This window comes from Pogona vitticeps, chromosome 3 (genome assembly GCF_051106095.1).
Source record: "Pogona vitticeps strain Pit_001003342236 chromosome 3, PviZW2.1, whole genome shotgun sequence".
Classification (NCBI taxonomy): Eukaryota; Metazoa; Chordata; class Lepidosauria; order Squamata; family Agamidae; genus Pogona; species Pogona vitticeps.
The window spans coordinates 28,062,465-28,081,419 of NC_135785.1; the positions used below are offsets into that span (position 1 = coordinate 28,062,465).

Genomic DNA, 18,955 nt, shown 5'->3' on the forward strand with positions numbered 1-18,955 from the left:
CAATGGGCTGTACACTTCTTTTGTCAAATATTTTCCACTGATCTATTTTTATAGTTCTTGCCCTGCAAAACACTGGACACACTTTCTCAATACAATTAATCATTTATGAAATAATTATAAATGTCCTTATTAACACTGGAAAATATAAAATGTTGAAGGAATATTTTTATTCAGAAACAAAACCAAGCATGTTAGATTACAAAGGGTTTCTGTAACATGACTGCAAGTTGTGGAAAATTTAGAAGCTGCAATCCATTTACAAAATGAGGTCTTTAATACTTAAAAAAAGGAAGTTTAGTGAAAGTGACAAAACTCAAATAGGAAGTTACAGACTTTGTATTCATCAGCTGTATGGGATCATACAGGAAAAAGCTAGCAGTTAACAGCCTGAACTACAACAAAGGTAAGAATCAAACTCTTCAAATTAATATTCTGCTAGATTATAACATAGGGCACATATTTTATAATTTTATTCTGTGTAGTCACAGCATTAACAGAAGTATTAACAGCTCTGATAAACAAAGACAATGAATATGTTTACTTACATTTACTATCATTTGTCACTAGAGGTAAATTATGGGGCAGGAAATAGCAGAACTTTAAATAATACAGATATTACCAATACTTTCAAATTTTATCATCCTTGACAGAAAAGGGAGTATCAACACAATGAGACATTCTGTCAAATATTGTCAACAGCCATGAGGTTCTTTTCTCCTTCATGACAGTAAACAAAATCAAGATTTTTTTTTATCAGTAGCAACAATGGGAGGGGACCGAATCTTTTTGTACACAAAATACATTTTTGTGTAAAAAGAAAAACCTACTGTGGATTTTTTAAAAAAAATATTAAAATTTGAAAAAATTCACCTCACCCAATGGTGGGAAAACTCAGTTTTTTTCAAGCTCATCTGATGGGAAGTGCAGCTAAATCTTCTAGAATTTTAAGTCAAGAAAGCAAATAGTAGTCAGCCCCATTAAGTATCTTAGACAATTATTAAGATTAAACTGACTTCATTCTAAGGACACTGGATAAACTCTATAGCAGGCAGCAGATTCAGCCAACAGAAAAATTAACACCATCTTAACTTTCCATGCATGCTTTTTTAATAATTATTTTAATTCTGCAACAGAAACATACTTGACACTATATTCTTGAAGGCTTTCATGGCCAGGATCTGATGGTTGTTGTGGGTTTTTTGGGTTGTTTGGCCGTGTTCTGAAGGTTGTTCTTCCTAACGTTTCTCCACTCTCTCTGGCCGGCATCTTCAGAGGACAGGAGTCCACAAAACTGCACCAGAGCACAGACAGAGTTCTGACTCCTGTCCTCTGAAGATGCCAGCCACAGAGACTGGTGAAATGTTAGGAAGAACAACCTTCAGAACATGGCCAAAGAGCCCTAAAAATCCACAGCAACCAGTAAAATCTTAGTTCGGAATACCAGAAAAAGATAACAGGAACTATTCTGGAGAAATAGTATCACTCATGTTCATGACCGCCCAAACAGAATTTGTTTCAGAGCTAAAGCTAAAATGGAATACTGTTTTAAAGCACAAGCTTTCCAGATGTTACTATAGTTTAGATTATCTGAATCACAACCACCATGATGAATGTAAAGAGTAACAGAGAGTCAAATATTACTTGCAGAATATCCTTCCCAAACTGACTCATGCATATATATTACAGAGGATAATGGGCTTTTCCAGTCTTGGAAGCCCTTTGTCTTCTAACTCAGGTCAGCTCCAAAGCTATTAAGAAGAAGGAAATCTTTGTCTTTCTTAGTGTAATTAGCCATCTCCCTGAAATCCTTCAGCCTGTTAAACCACTCATTATCAGTTCTGACACCATAAAATTACAGTAGTTTTCATCCCATTACGCACGTCCATTTTCTCTCTCCCCAATCACTATAGCCCAGGGAACACCAACAAATATATGAAACTAAAAACTATGCAGTGGCTCCTTAACCATCAGCTTAAAAGCTTCTTTATTCTGGAGACAGATGGTGATCAGGGAGACTCTGACTTCAAAGAAATGTAATAGAAAAGTCATTCATTATTTCTTTCCCCCTGTGCTGAGATGTAGACATAAACCAGAGTTTAAAACTTACAGATCCACACAATATCTTTCTTTACATAAATATCTGAAAGAGCCACATGAAGCCTTTAGATTACTTTTGCAAGAATTCTAAAAGGTGAAAAAGAAACAGAACATCTATTTTGGAGGGGTAAATAATATGGACATCTACAAATACTGTATATGAAAAAATGTATGTACACATTCCATACAGAAACTTCTATACATATATTTATACAAACTTTAAACTCAAGTTACAGAACAAAGCAGAAGGGATTGTTATTACAAACCTGAAAAGGTCTCCAAATTTGCTTCTGAGATGACTACATGAAACATAGAGATCATAGAGATAGGCTAAAATGCATCTTTCTGGGGAAGAGCATTCAGATGGATTTACAACATGTTTGACAACACCACATAATCTGTAGGAAGAAAAGAACATATTTCATAAAAATAAAAGCTTTTTGGCAGTAGACTGCTTTCAAACAAATGGAGAAAAATGTACAAATTAATATGGTCCTACGTCACTTTATACCAAATTCTATGGAAACAATTTCTCCCTTCATCTATCTATCGCATTAGCCCTGTTCAAGCCTACATTTTCAGAGACAGCTGAGAGAGTCAAGGACACAGATTGCAGTTCCAGACCCATTTCTTGAACTCCCAACTTCCCCATCTTGATGGGGAAGCTTTCAAAATAGAGGCACCCAGATTCAAGGGGAAATGGTTACAAAATTGGCCATATCAAGGTTTCCAGTTTCTTGGAATTCTGTAACCATTTACTAATCAAAAAGACTAAAATGTGGCCTGTAGGCTTCACGCCTCCCCAAGATTTGAAATGTGCTCCCTCAGGGCCCCACCCAGCATCCTACCAAATGTAAAATGTTTTGAAAAGTATATGGCACAGAAAATCTCTTTTAGGTGGTATGGAATCGGGTGATTTTTGACATGTTTTGAGTGCTCCCCAACACCTCTATCCCCCATTTGTTGACATGTGCCATCAAGTGGCCTATAACTCATGGGGATCCTATGAATGAGTGAACTTGTTCTCAACTGCCTAGCTCCACCCTTGTAAACTCAAGCCTGTAGCTTCCTGGGTGTTTTCAGGAACAAACTTAAAACCCAGCTATTTGGGCAGGCTTTTCCTCCTGCCCTATCTTAATTTCTTATACTTTTGCCGTCTTGGATTTATAATATATGCTTATTGGTTTTATTGTTTTTAAATTTGTAAACCACCCTGAGTAGAACTTTGGTCTAGATGGGTGGGATAAATAAATAAATATATCCCCCATATTCCACCAAAGTTGAATAGAAAGTATTTGGGAGTTACTAGAAAGCAGGTGGATACTTTTAAGTTAACATTACTCCACTTCATAAGAAAACAATTTGAGTGAAGCAGAAGTGAGAGCAGCCTTCCAAGTTAAGAGATGGGCATGTTCAGCGATCTCTGCAAACTGCCCACTCCAATCTACAGCATTATATAATTCCATCTCCTTTGCAGGCCTCTTGCATTACCACAGGAAACTGACAGTCGAACAAGGAAGACTGGAGCACATATTGTCCCCCCGAGTCCATCCACATTGTTTAAAAAAATATACTGTAACTCTTGAATGCAGCTATGTTCTATGTGAGAGAGAGTTGTGGAAAAGAAAAAAAATATATTCTAGGTACTTTTCCATGTAATTGGAGTCCCTTTTTTTGGAATCCCATCCGATCATGAGAGAATTGCACTATGGATCTGCCTGCATTACTAATCTAGTAGCTTTATGTGTGGTGGCTTCTCAATAATAATCATGGGCCATCAAGTCAGTTCTGACTCTCAGGATTTTCCAGATAGAGAACACTCAGAAGTAACCATTTCCTTTTTCTGGGGGCCTCCTGGGGCTGTGCAGCTTACCTAGACAGGCTGGCTCTACTCACATGAGGCACTGTGGAAAATCAAACTCCCAACCTCAGGGTTCACAGTCAGATATCTAAATCACTGAACTATCCGGCCAGTGGCCTCTCAAAAAGCATCTCTAATAAACAATTAGCTGGTCCTAAAAATAGTAACTTTTTACTGTCTAGGAAAATTAGTAACCTCCATTATCTCAATGTAAGTTATCACAAATTCCTATTTGCCTTAATTTACCCCTCCCCCCAACAGCTTGCTAAATAGGTTTCCTTTGTGCAAACATAAGGATAACAGGATTCTGGTCAATAAATAAAGCTGTGGCAGCAAACTGGCATTCATTAACAATGTGCTGGTTATGTTCCTGGATAGGTATTGGATTGAACAATCAGGTTCATGTCCAGTAATGTTACAAGTGGCAATTTGCCACCATGACTTATTTGATTTCCCATATACAAGCATTAAACCACCAACAGGATTCTAGTCATTATCTCTGGATCCTTCCTTTTCTTGAAGGGGTTTGGAGCACACAGAACACATTCACAGATGTATATATTTTTAAAATCTATGCAGGAACTAGCCATTTAGGTGAAAGATACTGCATCATGGAACTTCAACTCAATTTGTTGGGTAAAACAGCAATGAATATTTGTATTTTTATTGCAATTTTGCAAAGTTTGCATTTTCCACCTATACACTAATGCTAACATGTTCAAAATCTGTTAATACTTAAGAGTCTTAGAAAAACATTACCACTACAAACCCTTCAAAAACCTGAGCAGTTTGGTCTGGATTCAAAATGAGGCAAGCATGGTAATGTCTCAGCACAGCAACAATGCAAACACACAGCCCTGTTGTGTAACTTCCTGCCAGGCTGGATGACTTCAGCAGAAGCTCAGCTTCCACCACACTCAGCTCATTCAGCAGCTAAAAAACAAAAGCAGAAATGTTGACTTTAGAATCCTTCTCTATAAATTAAGAAGCACACATTATTTCCAAGAAAAAATCTTCACCCGACAATCACGTTATCTCGTTAAAGAATTTTACAGTTTGTCCAGATGACACTGTCTTTGATTTCTAGGCTTCCTGTCTTTTCATACTATTTTTTTCACCTTATTTTAGTTTAAAAGGGACACAAATGCCCACATCACTTTGCTTTCATGCTGCCAGTTTATAACTTTTTGGGGTGAAGAATACTCTGAAATGTCTGCTGCTATACAAAAACAGCTTTTTGAATAAATATACAGTGGTGCCTCACAAGACGATGTTAATTCGTTCTGCGAAAATTGCTGTCTTGCGAAAACATCGTCTTGCGAAATGCGGTTCCCCATTGGAATGCATTGAAATCTATTTAATGCGTTCCAATGGGGGGGAAATCGCCATCTTGTGAAAATTGACCATAGGAAAACCGTTTTGCGAAGTGCAGACCCAGCTGTCAAAATCGACATCTTGCAAAAAACCATCCAGAAAAAAAAAATCTTGCAAAGCACGGACTGAAAAATCATCTAGCAAAAATCGCCCATGGGAAAAACTGTTTTGTGAAGCGCAATAGTGACTGCAAAAACCCATCATCTTGTGAATTAACTGTTTTGCGTGGTAATCGTCTAACGAGGCACCACTGTAAATGGAAGAATACTAAGCAAAATTAATTACAGATAAATCTCTCTGCATTCAATGGAATTTAGTCCTAGGTAAGTACCAAGGATTGTAGTTACAGTTAGGCAAACAGCAAAGTACTTCCCATATTGTTGCCACTTCTAGAAGGAAATGCTTTCATGCTTTTGTGCTGCTGTTCTAAAAAAATGTTATATTCACCATTTTACTTGTGAGTCTCCTCAAAGGAACTTGGCTTAAACCTGACTGAATGCTCCTGCCACAATGAAAATCCCTGCCAGCGTTGCTAACATTGGACTGGACATCATCACAGACTTGAGCAATGGTGCTGCCATGCCATGTTTGCATATTTGCACAGGGAACCATGTTCAAACAAGTGCAAAAGATGATCAGCATTTGCGCAAGAAAGCACTGGATATTTCCTTGCATGAGCTTGGAAAAAAACACTCCAGTTTGCAACTAATGGGAATTGTGCAAGTATAGCATTACTACTAGGTCCAGGGTCATTTTCATAAAATCGTAAAGCAAGCAAGTGAACAGCAAGCAAGCCCCATTACCTGAACAGCAAAATCAATAAGCCCATTGATGTTTAGAGCAGGCTCCATCAGATCAAATATAAGCTGGATGTGGTGAGCTAATGGAAGATGGTATGATGTTCCTGAAGCAAAACTTGTAATCTGTTCCAGAACATTGTTAGAGATCTGTTTTTCCAAAAATAAAAAAAATAAAACAGAACCACAAATAAATGGAAGCGTTAAAGCAACCAAGACAATGCTATAATCATGGATTATGATTTGTGATTTTCGAATGCAATTTTGTCCTTCCTTTCTGGAATGGAAGGAAATGTTCTGGGTATGGGAGGAATCATTCTGTGGTGCAGGAGGGTGCTCTGGCATACACCTCCCAAGCACATAGATCTGTTGCCATTGTTGCCAGATTTCAGCTGTAACAGCTCCAGAAATTTTGGCTCACCACCAAATATTGGAAATAGTGACAGTGGTGTGACTATAACTACTCACTGCTACTGGAACGCTGACCCTCCTTGTCTTAGACAGTTTTCTTAAAGCCAACAGCAAATATAACAAGGAACAGTTTCAACATCTTTAAGATGGCAAAATCTCTGGAAACACTATAGCCTGTTCAACAAATCCCTAATACAGTTTTTTTTTTTAATTCATAGCATTTATGACTTTTTACTTAAAAAGATACGTTGCTCACAGTTTATGTAATGGAATTGTATATGCATTGTCAATACTGGGAAAAGTAAGCCACATAGGAATGCAACTAGGATTCTCAATAGTTTAAAAATGACAGCAGTCACGCAGCCCTAAGGCTTAAATTTCCTTTTCCTTCCTCCCACCAACCTTCCTCAAATCATTGAAAAGGGTCTCTTCATAGCTTGAGTGCCCTTTTTAAAAATCTCTGTCACACACCCCAAGTTTCCCCATTCTTCTGCTCCATTGGCATATTGTCTATCTCTGCTCCTATCTTTCCCCATTAATAATAATCTTAGAACTGCAGAACTAGAAGAAACCTTATGGACCATCAATTCCAGTTCCTGTCAAGGAGGCACAGTAAGGAATCAAACTCCCATCCTCTACCTCCGCCACTGGCTATCTAGCAGTTATTTTGCTCTATCTAATCCATGGCTGGTACATCATGGAAACCCATTTTTATTCCCCACTCTGACTTCTGACCTGTCCATATATATCTTCTATTATGGTAGATTTATAACTAAACTCAACAATGGAAAGATCTATAATTTTATAGTGAAAAGTACCTGACATGTCACTTGATGCTGATCAAAATATGAGAGCTGCTGTAGTTTTGTAAACACATTTTCTAAACTGGGGAATGCTTCTTGCTTGTTCTTTCTGACTTTCTGCCCTTCATCTCCAGCTAAAACAAATATTTTTTTAGATTGGTTATATTTCTGTAATGGTTTATACAGTTCACCATCATTAGTACTTCAAAAGCACAGCTCATGGCAAAGTCTAATCCAACAACAAGCATTTTGTGAATCCAAAATGTAACAAGTATTTATTATTTTATTTGTTTGTTTAGAGAAATAAATATTTATTAAGGCGACTAAAAATAAAATACCGATAAACTAACACATTTTCATTAAAATGCAAACCTCAGATATTTAATTGCATAAAACCTGCAACTGTAATTGCATGCAACCTTTTAGGAAACCTAAAAGGACATAATGCATTTGGTAAAGCACCTGAAATGATGCATTTTTAAAAAAAAAAATCGTGTCTATTGTGATTTATTTATTTCTCTAAAATTCTTCCCACACTTAGCTTCAGCAGCAACATCTAAATTTTTATTACAAATCTTACTGATACATCACAAAGCTTATTGAAATCCTATTGTTTAGCATAATAAATAGCAGTAGAGTAGGCCCACTAACTCACTGGGGATTTGGTGAGTCTGTTCTTCTGTCACTTTCATGATTGAAATGGGTCTAGTCTAGTTGCATTTGACTATGCTATGCAACAGGATTTCTATCAATCTGTACTTCAAATGTTCAGTACTGTCATGAAAAAAGCCATACACACAGTACAAAAACATGATAAACAATCAGACTATGCTTCTGTTGAACAGGAGGATTAAAACAGTTAAATCATGTGTTTAAGGAGCTTCCATCCTCCAAGCTTTACCTTCTTTGTGTGCATTTCTGACCATAGAATCAGTATTTCTTTAAGTTTTTCTATACAAATTGGGCATGAACTTTCCTTTCCTCGGCATAACAAATCCCGAGAAGGCATGATCTGTTACATGTAAGATTTCCATAATTTCCACATAAAAGACCAGTTTGTCCCTTGCAATAATAGCCAGATCCAGAGTAGCTGATGGAAACAACCTATTTAGAGCACTTTTGCAAATCATGCAATTTTGAGGAAAATTGTGTACTGTATTTTTGTTTTAAAAAAATGTTCTCAGCAATGCAAAAATATTTACAGTGGTGCCTCACTTATCAACGTTAATCCGTTCCAGGAAAAATGTTGCTAAGCGATTTAATTGCTAAGCGATTTTAAAAAGCCTATAGAAACACATTAAAACGGGTTTAATGCATTCCTATGGGCTTAAAAACTGACCTTATGTGAAGATCCTCCATAGGGGCAGCCATTTTCGGTGCCTCTAAAGCGAGGCAAAACAGCGGGTGACCATTTTGTTTTTCCGGCAGCCATTTTGGAACCGCTGATCAGCTGTGCAAAAAGGGTCGCTTTGCCATGATCGCTTCCCTGCGATCATCACAAAGCGATTTTCCCCCATAGGGGCCATTTCATCACTCAACGGAGCGATCACTAAACGAGGCACCACTGTATTGTCAACCTTGCTGGCAAGGAAAGGAATGCTGCACTTCCTTGTCCTTGCCTGCAAAGATCAGACAAGTTTGGATTTACATCTATATTTAGAAGCAACAGAAATTAGCACTTAGCAACAGGCATGCTGGGGATTACCACTGGTTTCAGTAGTGCTTTTCTTATTTAGGATTTTCAAGATATCTTTGGTAATCTTCTTCAGCTGGTGCCTTGCTTCTTCACGTTCCTTGCCAACACCATAAAGAAGAATCATGCGCTGGTTACATTCATGACTTGAAGTTTCATCCTTTAATCAAAGGAAAACACATGATTTTTTTAAAAAAAACTAAGTAAAATAAGGTACTTATGTGCACCAATAGTTTGGTAAGGAATTAACAAATATAACATAGTAGGATGAGGTGAATTTTGCATGGAGATCTATCTAAACCAGCCACAGTGCCTATTTTTAACTACTTCAGTATTTATATCACATTTTATTGCTCGTTCTCTGACGACAGAAGGTTCTTTGATCCAGCAAAGACTTTCAGCAACACAGCAGCAAAGGAAGTGTTTTTTTTATTATTGTCCATCTGGAAGGCTCAAACTTTTCAGTTTGCTTGGATTTTGCTTGTTCTGCAAGTAAGATGTATCACTCAAATGGTTAAACCATATCCATCCTGGCTGCAGGGAAGGATATGATAAATCAGGGACAGGCAACTTCTCATGATCTGGAGGCAACATTTGTCTTAGCCTGGACCTTGAGCAGTTACATTCCATCTGAACCACCAAACCTTCATATGGGTCCAGAGTGGCAACTTCCATCTCCAGAAGTTTCAGGGAGGCAAGAATGATTTGCTGTTTGTATCCATTTCTTTCCCAGCCCTGATTTAGGCTGGCCACTTTTCTGTTTCAAGCAAGGTATTTTCTGATCTAAAACAGCCTCAGGAGAGGAGGCAAAAAAAACAACAACACCCCACACATGGAAATGGCTTCTGCGAAGCTTCTGAGGCACAACAAAAATTTGGGAGGCAGGATACACCCTGGAAGCCACACACATCTCAAGGGATGGACTTTATCTACCCTTTTGACAGAGACATATTCGATTATGTATGGCATACAGAAAGCCAACATTTTCTCCTTTCCTATTAACACTAGAACACGGGGTCATGCAATAAAATGAGACAGACTGAAATCCAAAGGAAGGTTTTCAATTTTCCCCCATAACTACCATAATTAACTAGCTCAGAAGTCTTCTGGAAGGGATAATTACATAGTTCCACCAAGGGCGGGTTCTTTGCAGTCTCCACATCAGGGCCAGACCCTGACATTAGTCAAAATGAGACAGTCACCTGAGGCAGGGATTGGGAGGAAGCATCAAGATGTTGGAATATGCCATGCACCTTGCCCTGTGTCTCTGAAGCTAACCTGATGCCTGCCGGTGTGACATAGGATTGTACCTCACTGTCAGTGTTGAAGCAAAGCTCAATGGCTGATCCTACATTAGCCTAAGTATATAAGAAAAAGGGTGCCATTAATTCTTTGCCTGGGGCAGCAAAATGTCTTAGACTGGACCTCCTCCATGATTACAGGCAGTTTTCTTCCAAAGCAAACATCGGGTGCCTATAAGTCTGCTTCAGGTACCCTGAAACTACACTTCACCCAGAGATAAGCCTTTCCTAAACCATAATTCTCCAAATATTTGGGGCTACAATTTTGGTCAGTCTCAGCTACTACGGCTGGGGATGATGAAAGTAGAAGCCTCAAATTGGAAGGCACAGGATTAGGAAAGCAATGTGATAGAAATATCCTTCATCCAATGATTTTGATGAAGGTTTTGTGAGGGGAGGGATTCTGAGGTGTTACGAGGGCTACCTTTATTGCACAGTAGTGATCCATCATGGTACTGTCCAGTTTGTATAGGACTGATGCTTTATATAGAAATACAGTCTACTTACTTTCTCCTAATGAACTCTTGTCAATTTAGAAAAAAAAAACACAAAAAAAAACCCCCACACACACATGGAACACAAACACGTACAATATTGCAGCTAACCTGAAAGAGGTATATTCTTAGCCTCGACAAACCAGAAAGCCATTTATTATCTCACAATATGTTCGAGTTACACAACCTAGTTCCTGCCAAAAAGCTTTTAAATTATATTATAGCAAGTGCTTTCTTCTCTTCTGCCAAAGTGTTGCTTCAGTGATTCACATCAGAAAAAGATTGCCAGAATCTAATAAAGCTTAAACCAGAGGTGTTCCAGGACAGATTTTCTTTTGTGTGTGTGTCTACTTTGGAATACAACGCTTGGTGCCACGATGCTTTCGTCTCTCTCTTTTTTAAAAAAAAATCTTTTGTTTTTGCCTGATATGCTTGGAATAATGAGATTGGGTATTTTGTAATCTATGATGTCAAAAATTCTCCTCTTTCTTTTCAGGAGAGGTAAAAGGAGAGAAACTGAAGCCTAATCCAGGACTTGATACTGATTGTATTCCAACTGCTTTAAATCAACAGGCATCCTAAGATCCTTCCTCTTGTCTGTCTTCTTGACTCATTCGTTTGTGCTACTGCTGTACAGGACAAAGAATTCTGCTAAATGGATATTACCTTATAACAGGCGATCACATCTGGACTAACAGAAAGGAAAGGTGATCAGATGACAACATACATTCAGTCCCAACCAGTTCAACCTTCCAAACACAGGAAAATCCAAGAACTGTTTTCTACTGCTGATGAAGGTAACTTTGTATTTTTCCTTTGTAATTCTTATGCACATTTGCATTCTTTACACCATGTTAATACCCAATTAAGTAACTTGCATTTTAAATTTATTTTACTATCTGTCTGATGCAATCATGTATTTTAAGCCACACACTTCTATGTAGTTCAAAATACTGAAGATACTTGCACTTGCATTCATGCCCTGAGTCCACTGGGCTGAAAAAGCGCAACTTTGAATTCATATTGAATTCAAATTAACATGACTTTTTTACATGAATGCAGAAGGGCTATACAGTGACTTTTTTGCATTTGATATTGTCTCCTACTGGAAACAAGGCAAAGAGTAGGATTCTTAAGTGACATTTCCAATTTTAAGAATGAGATAGGGCTGGTTAAGTGTAACCTACCTTCCTATCCCCCAAAATTGACAGAATTAAAATAAGTAGAATATAATGCTAGTGAAAGGCAGAATAATTGCTGTAAGCCGCCCAGAGACCTTTGGATAGTGTGGGCGGCATATAAATTAAATAAATAAATAAATAAATAAATAAATAAATAATTCTTAAAACACAGTAAATCAGTGATACATAAATCACTCCTGTTTCCTATAAAATGTGGTACCCGTGTGAAGTATTCTGAGTTGTTGGTACTTCCCATACAACTCTGAACACATCTCATGCCAGCTGATTTGTGATATCAAGCAAGCGTGGTCCTGGTTTGTACTTGGATAGGAAATTGCCAAGAAATTATGGGTTTCCAGATAGGGCAGGAAGGAATCCCTGTCTGAAATGCTGGAATTCTGCTTCCAATCAAAGCTGGCAATCCTGAGCTACATGGATCAGTAAAAGACAGTTCTCTATGTTCCAATACAGTGGTGCCTCGCTAGACGATAATCCGTTCCACTGAAATCGCTGTTTAGCGAAATCATTGTCTAGCGAAAAGCATTTCCCCATTGGGATGCATTGAAACCTGTTTAATGCATTCCAATGGGGAAGAATTGTCGTTGTCTAGCAAAGATCAGCCATAGGAAATCCGCTTTGCGAACCGCTGATCAGCTGTTTAAATCGCTGTCTTGTGAAGCTTAGGTCCCGAAAACACCTGTTTTGCGCGCACGGAGGAAGCTGTCAAAATGGTCGTCTAGCGGAAATCGGTTTGTGAAGCAGGGACCAAACATTGTCCAGCAAAATTCCCCCATAGGAATCACTGTTTTGTGAATTGCTGTAGCGATCGCAAAAAGTCAATGTCTAGCGAAAAAACTGTCATGTGGGGTAACTGTCTAGCGAGGCACCACTGTGTTTTTATGGCATGGTCTATTTCAGAACCAAACACCTAGGAAGGAGTGGTTTTGGTGAAGGAACTCAGGTGGGCGAATGTTCACCTTATCCATGCTTTTGCTTAAGTCATTCCGTGAGCTGCTTTATCTGAAGACCACCATAATCAGATCCCCCCCCCCAAAAAAAGTCTGCTTACCATCTTTAGGTTTCCCCATAAGATAAAGATTAAAGAGTCTCCTAAGAGAGTCTCAATTATTAATATGCACAATGTGACATAGCTTTTCTTTCCGGCACGAGGTTTACCCTATGATACTAAAGACTAAAATCCAGGAGTACTAAGGAGAGGTATTCACAAATATTAGAGATTTTACATTGATCAGCTGTTGCTCATTTTATTTTCACCAATAACTGTTTGTGCAGCTGCAGTTAAGATAAGAGAGATTTGAATTCAGCATGAGAAACACATGTGGTCTGTGATAAGTATTCATCTTGTGTAAAGACACATAGGGTAATTGTGACTTGTACTGTGAAGGGTACAAAAGATAATGTAGTTTTCCCTTGATAGTTATTATACGATTATAATGTACTTAACAGTAAAAAGCAACAGGAGAAAAGCATGGAAATAATTCAAGAACAAAACAGGAAAAAGTGGTCCTGGATTTAGATAACAGCTGGCTGGCTCTTAAGCTGCTCTATAACACAGAATCACCCCCCTTCCTGTAATAGGTAAAGGTAAAGGTTCCCCTTGACCATTTTTGTCCAGTTGTGTTCGACTCTAGGGGGCAGTGCTCATCCCCGTTTCCAAGCCATAGAGCCAGCATTTGTCCGAAGACAGTTTCTGTGGTCACATGGCCAGTGCGACTTAGACACGGAACGCTGTTACCTTCCCACCGAGGTGGTCCCTATTTATCTACGTGCATTTGCATGCTTTCAAACCACTAGGTTGATAGGAGCTGGGACAAGCGACAGGCACTCACTCCGTCGCGTGGATTTGATCTTACGACTGCTTGGTCTTCTAACCCTGCAGCACAGGCTTCAGCGGTTTAGCCCGCAGCGCCACCACGTCCCTCCCGCAGCGCCACCACATCCCTCTGCAGCGCCACCACGTCCCTCTGCAGCGCCACCACGTCCCTCTGCAGCACCACCATGTCCCTCTGCAGCACCACCATGTCCCTCCACAGCACCACCACATCGCTCCGCAGCGCCACCACGTTCCCGTAATAGTTTGCTAGAAATAAACAATTGTTCGAATTACAACTAAGAGCTCATCCACACAGTGGTGGTTTCTCTGGTCGTTCTGGAGTCGTTCTGTGTCATTCTGGTATTTCCTGTTGCCAATTTGAATAGATCATCCCAAAATCTATGTCCACATTGGGTGTGTGTGTTGCTAGTTATAGTGGGATTCACTGGAGTGTCCCAGTACTGACTATCCACACACATCCGGAATTGTCTCCTGATATCTCACACATAACACCAACTGCCCTCCCCTTCTGCCTCACTCCACAAACTTCTTTCTCTTCTTCCTTCTCTGCTTGCCTTACTTGTCCACATGATGCAGAAGTGTATAGATTTACGAGCAGAAAAAAATGCCCATAACAAATATTTTCAAATGACCTACTTCCAGAAAGTGGATCAGCACAGACCAATACAATACTGTACTAGGGTCCACATGAGCAGATCCTACTTTTTAGTAAAAATAGAGCAAAAATACACTGCCACCCCCAGATAGCTTATAAAAAGTCCAGGAAAGCAAGAGATTTTGCCCCATTTTAACTTTGTTGACATTAGTTTCAGCCCTCCATTGTGTGGACACCAGAATGAAGTACCGGGAACATGGAGACAAGAAAATTGAACAAATGCCCATTGTGGATAGGAGCTCTCAGACCTAAATTCTGATTGAATGACCAGGATTCATTCAACCAGAAGGTGGCACCAGCATTGTAGAACAATGTTGCTGTTTTGTGCCGTCAAGTCACCTACGGATTCTGCTTAAGGTCAAAAATTATTTGTGGTACTCTTGTGTGACATTTTTATTATGATGTACCAGAAAAAAAGAAATCAGCAAAATCAAAACCTCTACATTATTTTCACCTGAAAACACAGCATGTGACACATTACTTAAAGATGGTTCTGCAGTTGTTTTTGCTAGGTTTTTGAGATGCTTTAGGAATAAGTGATAAAGTCCATACCTTCTCCTGGATAGACTTCTGGTTAAAGACAATGTTTCCATAGTTCACCTAATCACTTCCCAGAAGAAGAAAAAACACCACTACCACCTAATTTTACTCCAACATTTGTTGGCCAGAACACAGACAGAGTTCTAACTCCTGTCCTCTGAAGATGCCAGCCACAGAAAAACGTTATGAAGAAAAACCTTCAGAACATGGCCAAACAGCCCAAAAAACCTACAACAACCATTGGATCCTGGCCGTGAAAGCCTTCGACAATACATTTGTTGGCAATGTTTGAAACATATATTACAGGGCACATTGTCTTCCACAAGCCTTGAAAATAAAACAGCATACTATATAGAGGATTTCCTTTAATAGATCTACCTGCAAACACTCAATCTGCTTTCCAGTGGCCACATGTCCTCTTTCAGAGAGTATAGTGCTGCAACTTGTGTCCAAATACAGTCTCTGATTTGGGGGTCATGTATACATGTATAAACATTTGCCATGTAGTCCCACTCTTACGTCTGAGGAAGTGGACTTGTCCACAACAGCTCACAATAAAATACAGCAGTTAGTCTTCAAGGTTTTTCCTTATGTGCTAGAACAGACTAACACAGCTATCTCTTCTAAAAATTCTTCAGGGGGGGTTGCTTTCCATATTTGCAAATTTCATTAAAATAATAGCTGATATTGGTGACTGATCTTGTTCTACCTTTTTGTAGGTATAAAATAAAGCCCCAATGAATCCTGAACACAGCCCTCCCGGAAACAGCAGCAACTGCAGCACTGACAACAAGATGAGCCAAGTTCTCTTTCCCTTGCTGTACACTTCTATTTTCATTGTGGGCATAATTATGAATGGACTGGCCATGGGAGTCTTTTTCCAAATCTCCAGCAAATCCAATTTTATTGTCTTTCTCAAGAACACAGTGATTTCTGACATACTGATGATACTAACTTTCCCATTCAAAATTCTCAGTGATGCAAAATTAGTGTCGTGGGAACTAAGAGGGTTTGTCTGCAAAGTATCTCAAGTCATATTTTACTTCACAATGTATATAAGCATTATTTTCTTGGGTCTTATTACTATTGATCGTTATTTGAAAACTGCCAGACCCTTCAAGTCTGTTACCTCCGATAACATATTGGGAGCTAAGATTCTATCCGCAGTTATCTGGATATTCATGTTCTCTCTGTCCCTTCCTAACATGATTCTGACAGATAAGAAACCAACACGTGAGAATGTGAAGAAATGTGCTGACCTGAAATCTGATTTTGGCTTACTATGGCATGAAATTGTAAACTATGTTTGCCAATTTATCTTCTGGGCCAACTTTGCCATCATAGTTGTATGCTACACACTCATTACACAAGAGTTGTACAAATCCTATAAAAGAACAAGAAGTACAGGAAACACAAACAAAAAGACTATGAATATCAAAGTTTTCATCATTATCGGTGTGTTCTTTATTTGCTTTGTGCCCTTCCATTTTGCCAGAATTCCTTACACCTTGAGCCAAACAAGAGATGTTTTTGAGTGTTCAACTCAGAACACTTTGTTTTATATAAAAGAGAGCACCTTATGGCTGACATCCCTGAATGCCTGCTTAGATCCATTCATATATTTTGCCCTCTGTAAATCTTTTAGAAAATCTCTTCTAAGGGTACTGCATATATGTGCTACTAAAAGAAGAAGAGACCAAAACATGGAAACAACAGATGAGGAAACACCAATGTAGCTCAACCAGATAACTTTATAACATACTAGTGTTTGGCAATCTCTTCACCACACGCCTTTTTTTCCTGCAACAGTGAAGCTGATTATAGCTTCCACGGAAATTCAGAATCACATTTAGTCCATGAAACTAACAGCTAGCAGCTTAATGATAATGCACATCACACTACATATTACTTATGCATTTTCTTTTAACTTTATGGCTACACGAACATTGGACCACACTAAGAGAAACCAAACAGGGTGGTGCTAAAGGCACCAAAAACAAAGAAAGCATCTAAAATGTATTGATATATCCATTCCAAGCTAGCTACATTAAAAGGGAAATAAAAGTGATAAGAAATGTATTTTCACTATGTATTATACACTAATCTGACTTATATTCAGAAGAACAGAATTGTGTTGCATAACCTTCCAACCAGAAGCTTAATGGTATCAACAGCAAATAACATCACACAGGCTGTCTGCCATGGAATCCACAGTCTGCTGTGAAGAAATAAAAAACAACAAAGCAAAGCAACATTGTTGAGTGCACCCATGGTCGCTGATATGAAAGTTTCAATTAAAAAATTGTTTTCTCAAAAACTCTCTTGACTCAAAGTGCTCTGAGGACTTTTTAGAAACAGTACTATTCTATAGCATGAGGTTGAAGATGTTTACATTTGTATCACTTGTGTATTCATGGTTTGTTTTTGTTTTTCGGGGGTTTTAGTCAAAATTCTGTTGCTCCATTTATGCTGGCATATGATTGATTATGTTACTGGCAGTGGAAGATTACCAGTAATTGTAGAGTTCTTCCTTTGATCCCAAGGCTCACACAACTTGTGAACAATGAGACTGATTGCATTCATCCACACTGACTGAGTCATACTAGCCCTGAGATCAAAGTAGATTCATAGACTAACTGAGTTGGAAGGGACCTATAAGGCCATCGAGTCCAACCTCCTGCAGGAATCCAAATCAAAACAGATCTGACATATGGTTGTCCAATTTTCACTCGGATGCCTCTAGCATTGGACCACTCATCATCTCTCAAAGTAATTGGTTCCATTGTCATATTGCTCTAAGAGTTAAGACTTGTTTTCTTGATATTTGGCCTGAATCTGGTTTCCTATAACTTGAGCCCATTGTTGCATGTCGTGCACTCTGAGATGACCAAGAAGAAGATTCTTCCCCTCCTCTGCATGACTCTTTTTCAGTATTAAAAAAGGGTTATCATATCTCCCCTCAGTCTTCTTTTCTCAAGGTTTAACATGCACAGCTCTTTCAGTCCTTCCTCATAGGGCTTGGTTTCCAGTCCCTGATTATCTGTTGCCCTCCTCTGAACTTGTAGGAACTGTTCAATTCCCCCTGCTGCAATGTATCTCACCTGAGACCCTATGCTGGCATAATTTACACAACAATGTTATTGTTATTTGTACTGTTATTTGGCTAAAGTGTTAAAATATTTTGAGTTATGACTTTGGTTCTGAAGAGTGCTGAAGAATACTGACAGTTTGTTACCTCTTGCAAATCATCCTATCCCACCAATTTTTGAAAGTTAACCTCTGAACTGATTTTATGGAACCAGCTACCACAATAATTTAAGCAAATAAAATGCACAGATGCCATTTCCATTGTCTAAGTTTACATCAGAATGAAAAATGTCCCCCCTGCTTGTTGCATAGGTAAAGGTAAAGGTTCCCCTTGACATTTAGTCCAGTTGTGTCTGACTCTAGGGAGCGGTGCTCATCCCCATTTCCAAGCCATAGAGCCAGCATTTGTCCATAAACTGTTTCTGTGGTCATGTGGCCAGCGCGACTAGACACAAAATGCTGTTACCTTCCCACCGTGGTGATACCTATTTATCTACTAGTATATACATGCTTTCGAACTGCTAGGTTGGCTGGAGTTGGGACAAGCAACAGGAGTTCACTCTGTCACATGGATTCGAACTGCTGGTCTTTCGACCTTGCAGCCCAGAAGCTCTGTGGTTTAACCTGCAGCACCACCACATCTCTTACTTGTTGCATACTTATATAATATTGGAAAGCTTGTAAAATGACTAAGACTTGCAAAAGTGTCAAAAGTTAAATTTTAAAAACAACGCTTGAGCTTTGTCAGACAAAGGAATACATTTTATTCTGTCAGGAGTGTGGCTTGAATTGATTAGAAAGATCTA

General features: G+C 38.8%; 2 protein-coding genes across 10 annotated transcripts in view; one reads left to right on the plus strand and one right to left on the minus strand.

The window, feature by feature from the left end:
* Positions 1 to 18,955, minus strand: part of MED12L (mediator complex subunit 12L) — a 205,302-nt gene that overhangs the window by 48,520 nt on the left and 137,827 nt on the right. For all 7 annotated transcript variants that reach the window (XR_013542948.1, XM_072996076.2, XM_078389115.1 and 4 more), the window contains 5 exons: positions 9,049 to 9,196; positions 7,359 to 7,477; positions 6,136 to 6,279; positions 4,728 to 4,891; positions 2,364 to 2,495 (listed from right to left, as the gene is read on the minus strand). Coding sequence is in view for 6 of the 7 variants with exons in the window: in XM_072996076.2 (XP_072852177.2) it covers positions 2,364 to 2,495; positions 4,728 to 4,891; positions 6,136 to 6,279; positions 7,359 to 7,477; positions 9,049 to 9,196 (707 nt within the window). In the remaining variant the exon portion in view is untranslated. The remainder of the gene's footprint in view (positions 1 to 2,363; positions 2,496 to 4,727; positions 4,892 to 6,135; positions 6,280 to 7,358; positions 7,478 to 9,048; positions 9,197 to 18,955) is intronic.
* P2RY12 (purinergic receptor P2Y12) lies at positions 325 to 18,404 on the plus strand. 3 transcript variants are annotated; one of them, XM_020781902.3, is made up of 3 exons: positions 325 to 403; positions 11,328 to 11,628; positions 15,782 to 18,404. In XM_020781902.3, the coding sequence occupies exon 3, from the start codon at positions 15,800 to 15,802 to the stop codon at positions 16,796 to 16,798; it is 999 nt and encodes a 332-aa protein (XP_020637561.1). In that variant the 5' UTR covers positions 325 to 403; positions 11,328 to 11,628; positions 15,782 to 15,799; the 3' UTR covers positions 16,799 to 18,404. The 3 variants fall into 3 exon arrangements, with proteins under 3 accessions (XP_020637561.1, XP_078245247.1, XP_020637563.1); XM_078389121.1 differs by having other exon boundaries at positions 336 to 403; positions 11,405 to 11,628; XM_020781904.3 differs by having other exon boundaries at positions 337 to 403; positions 11,508 to 11,628.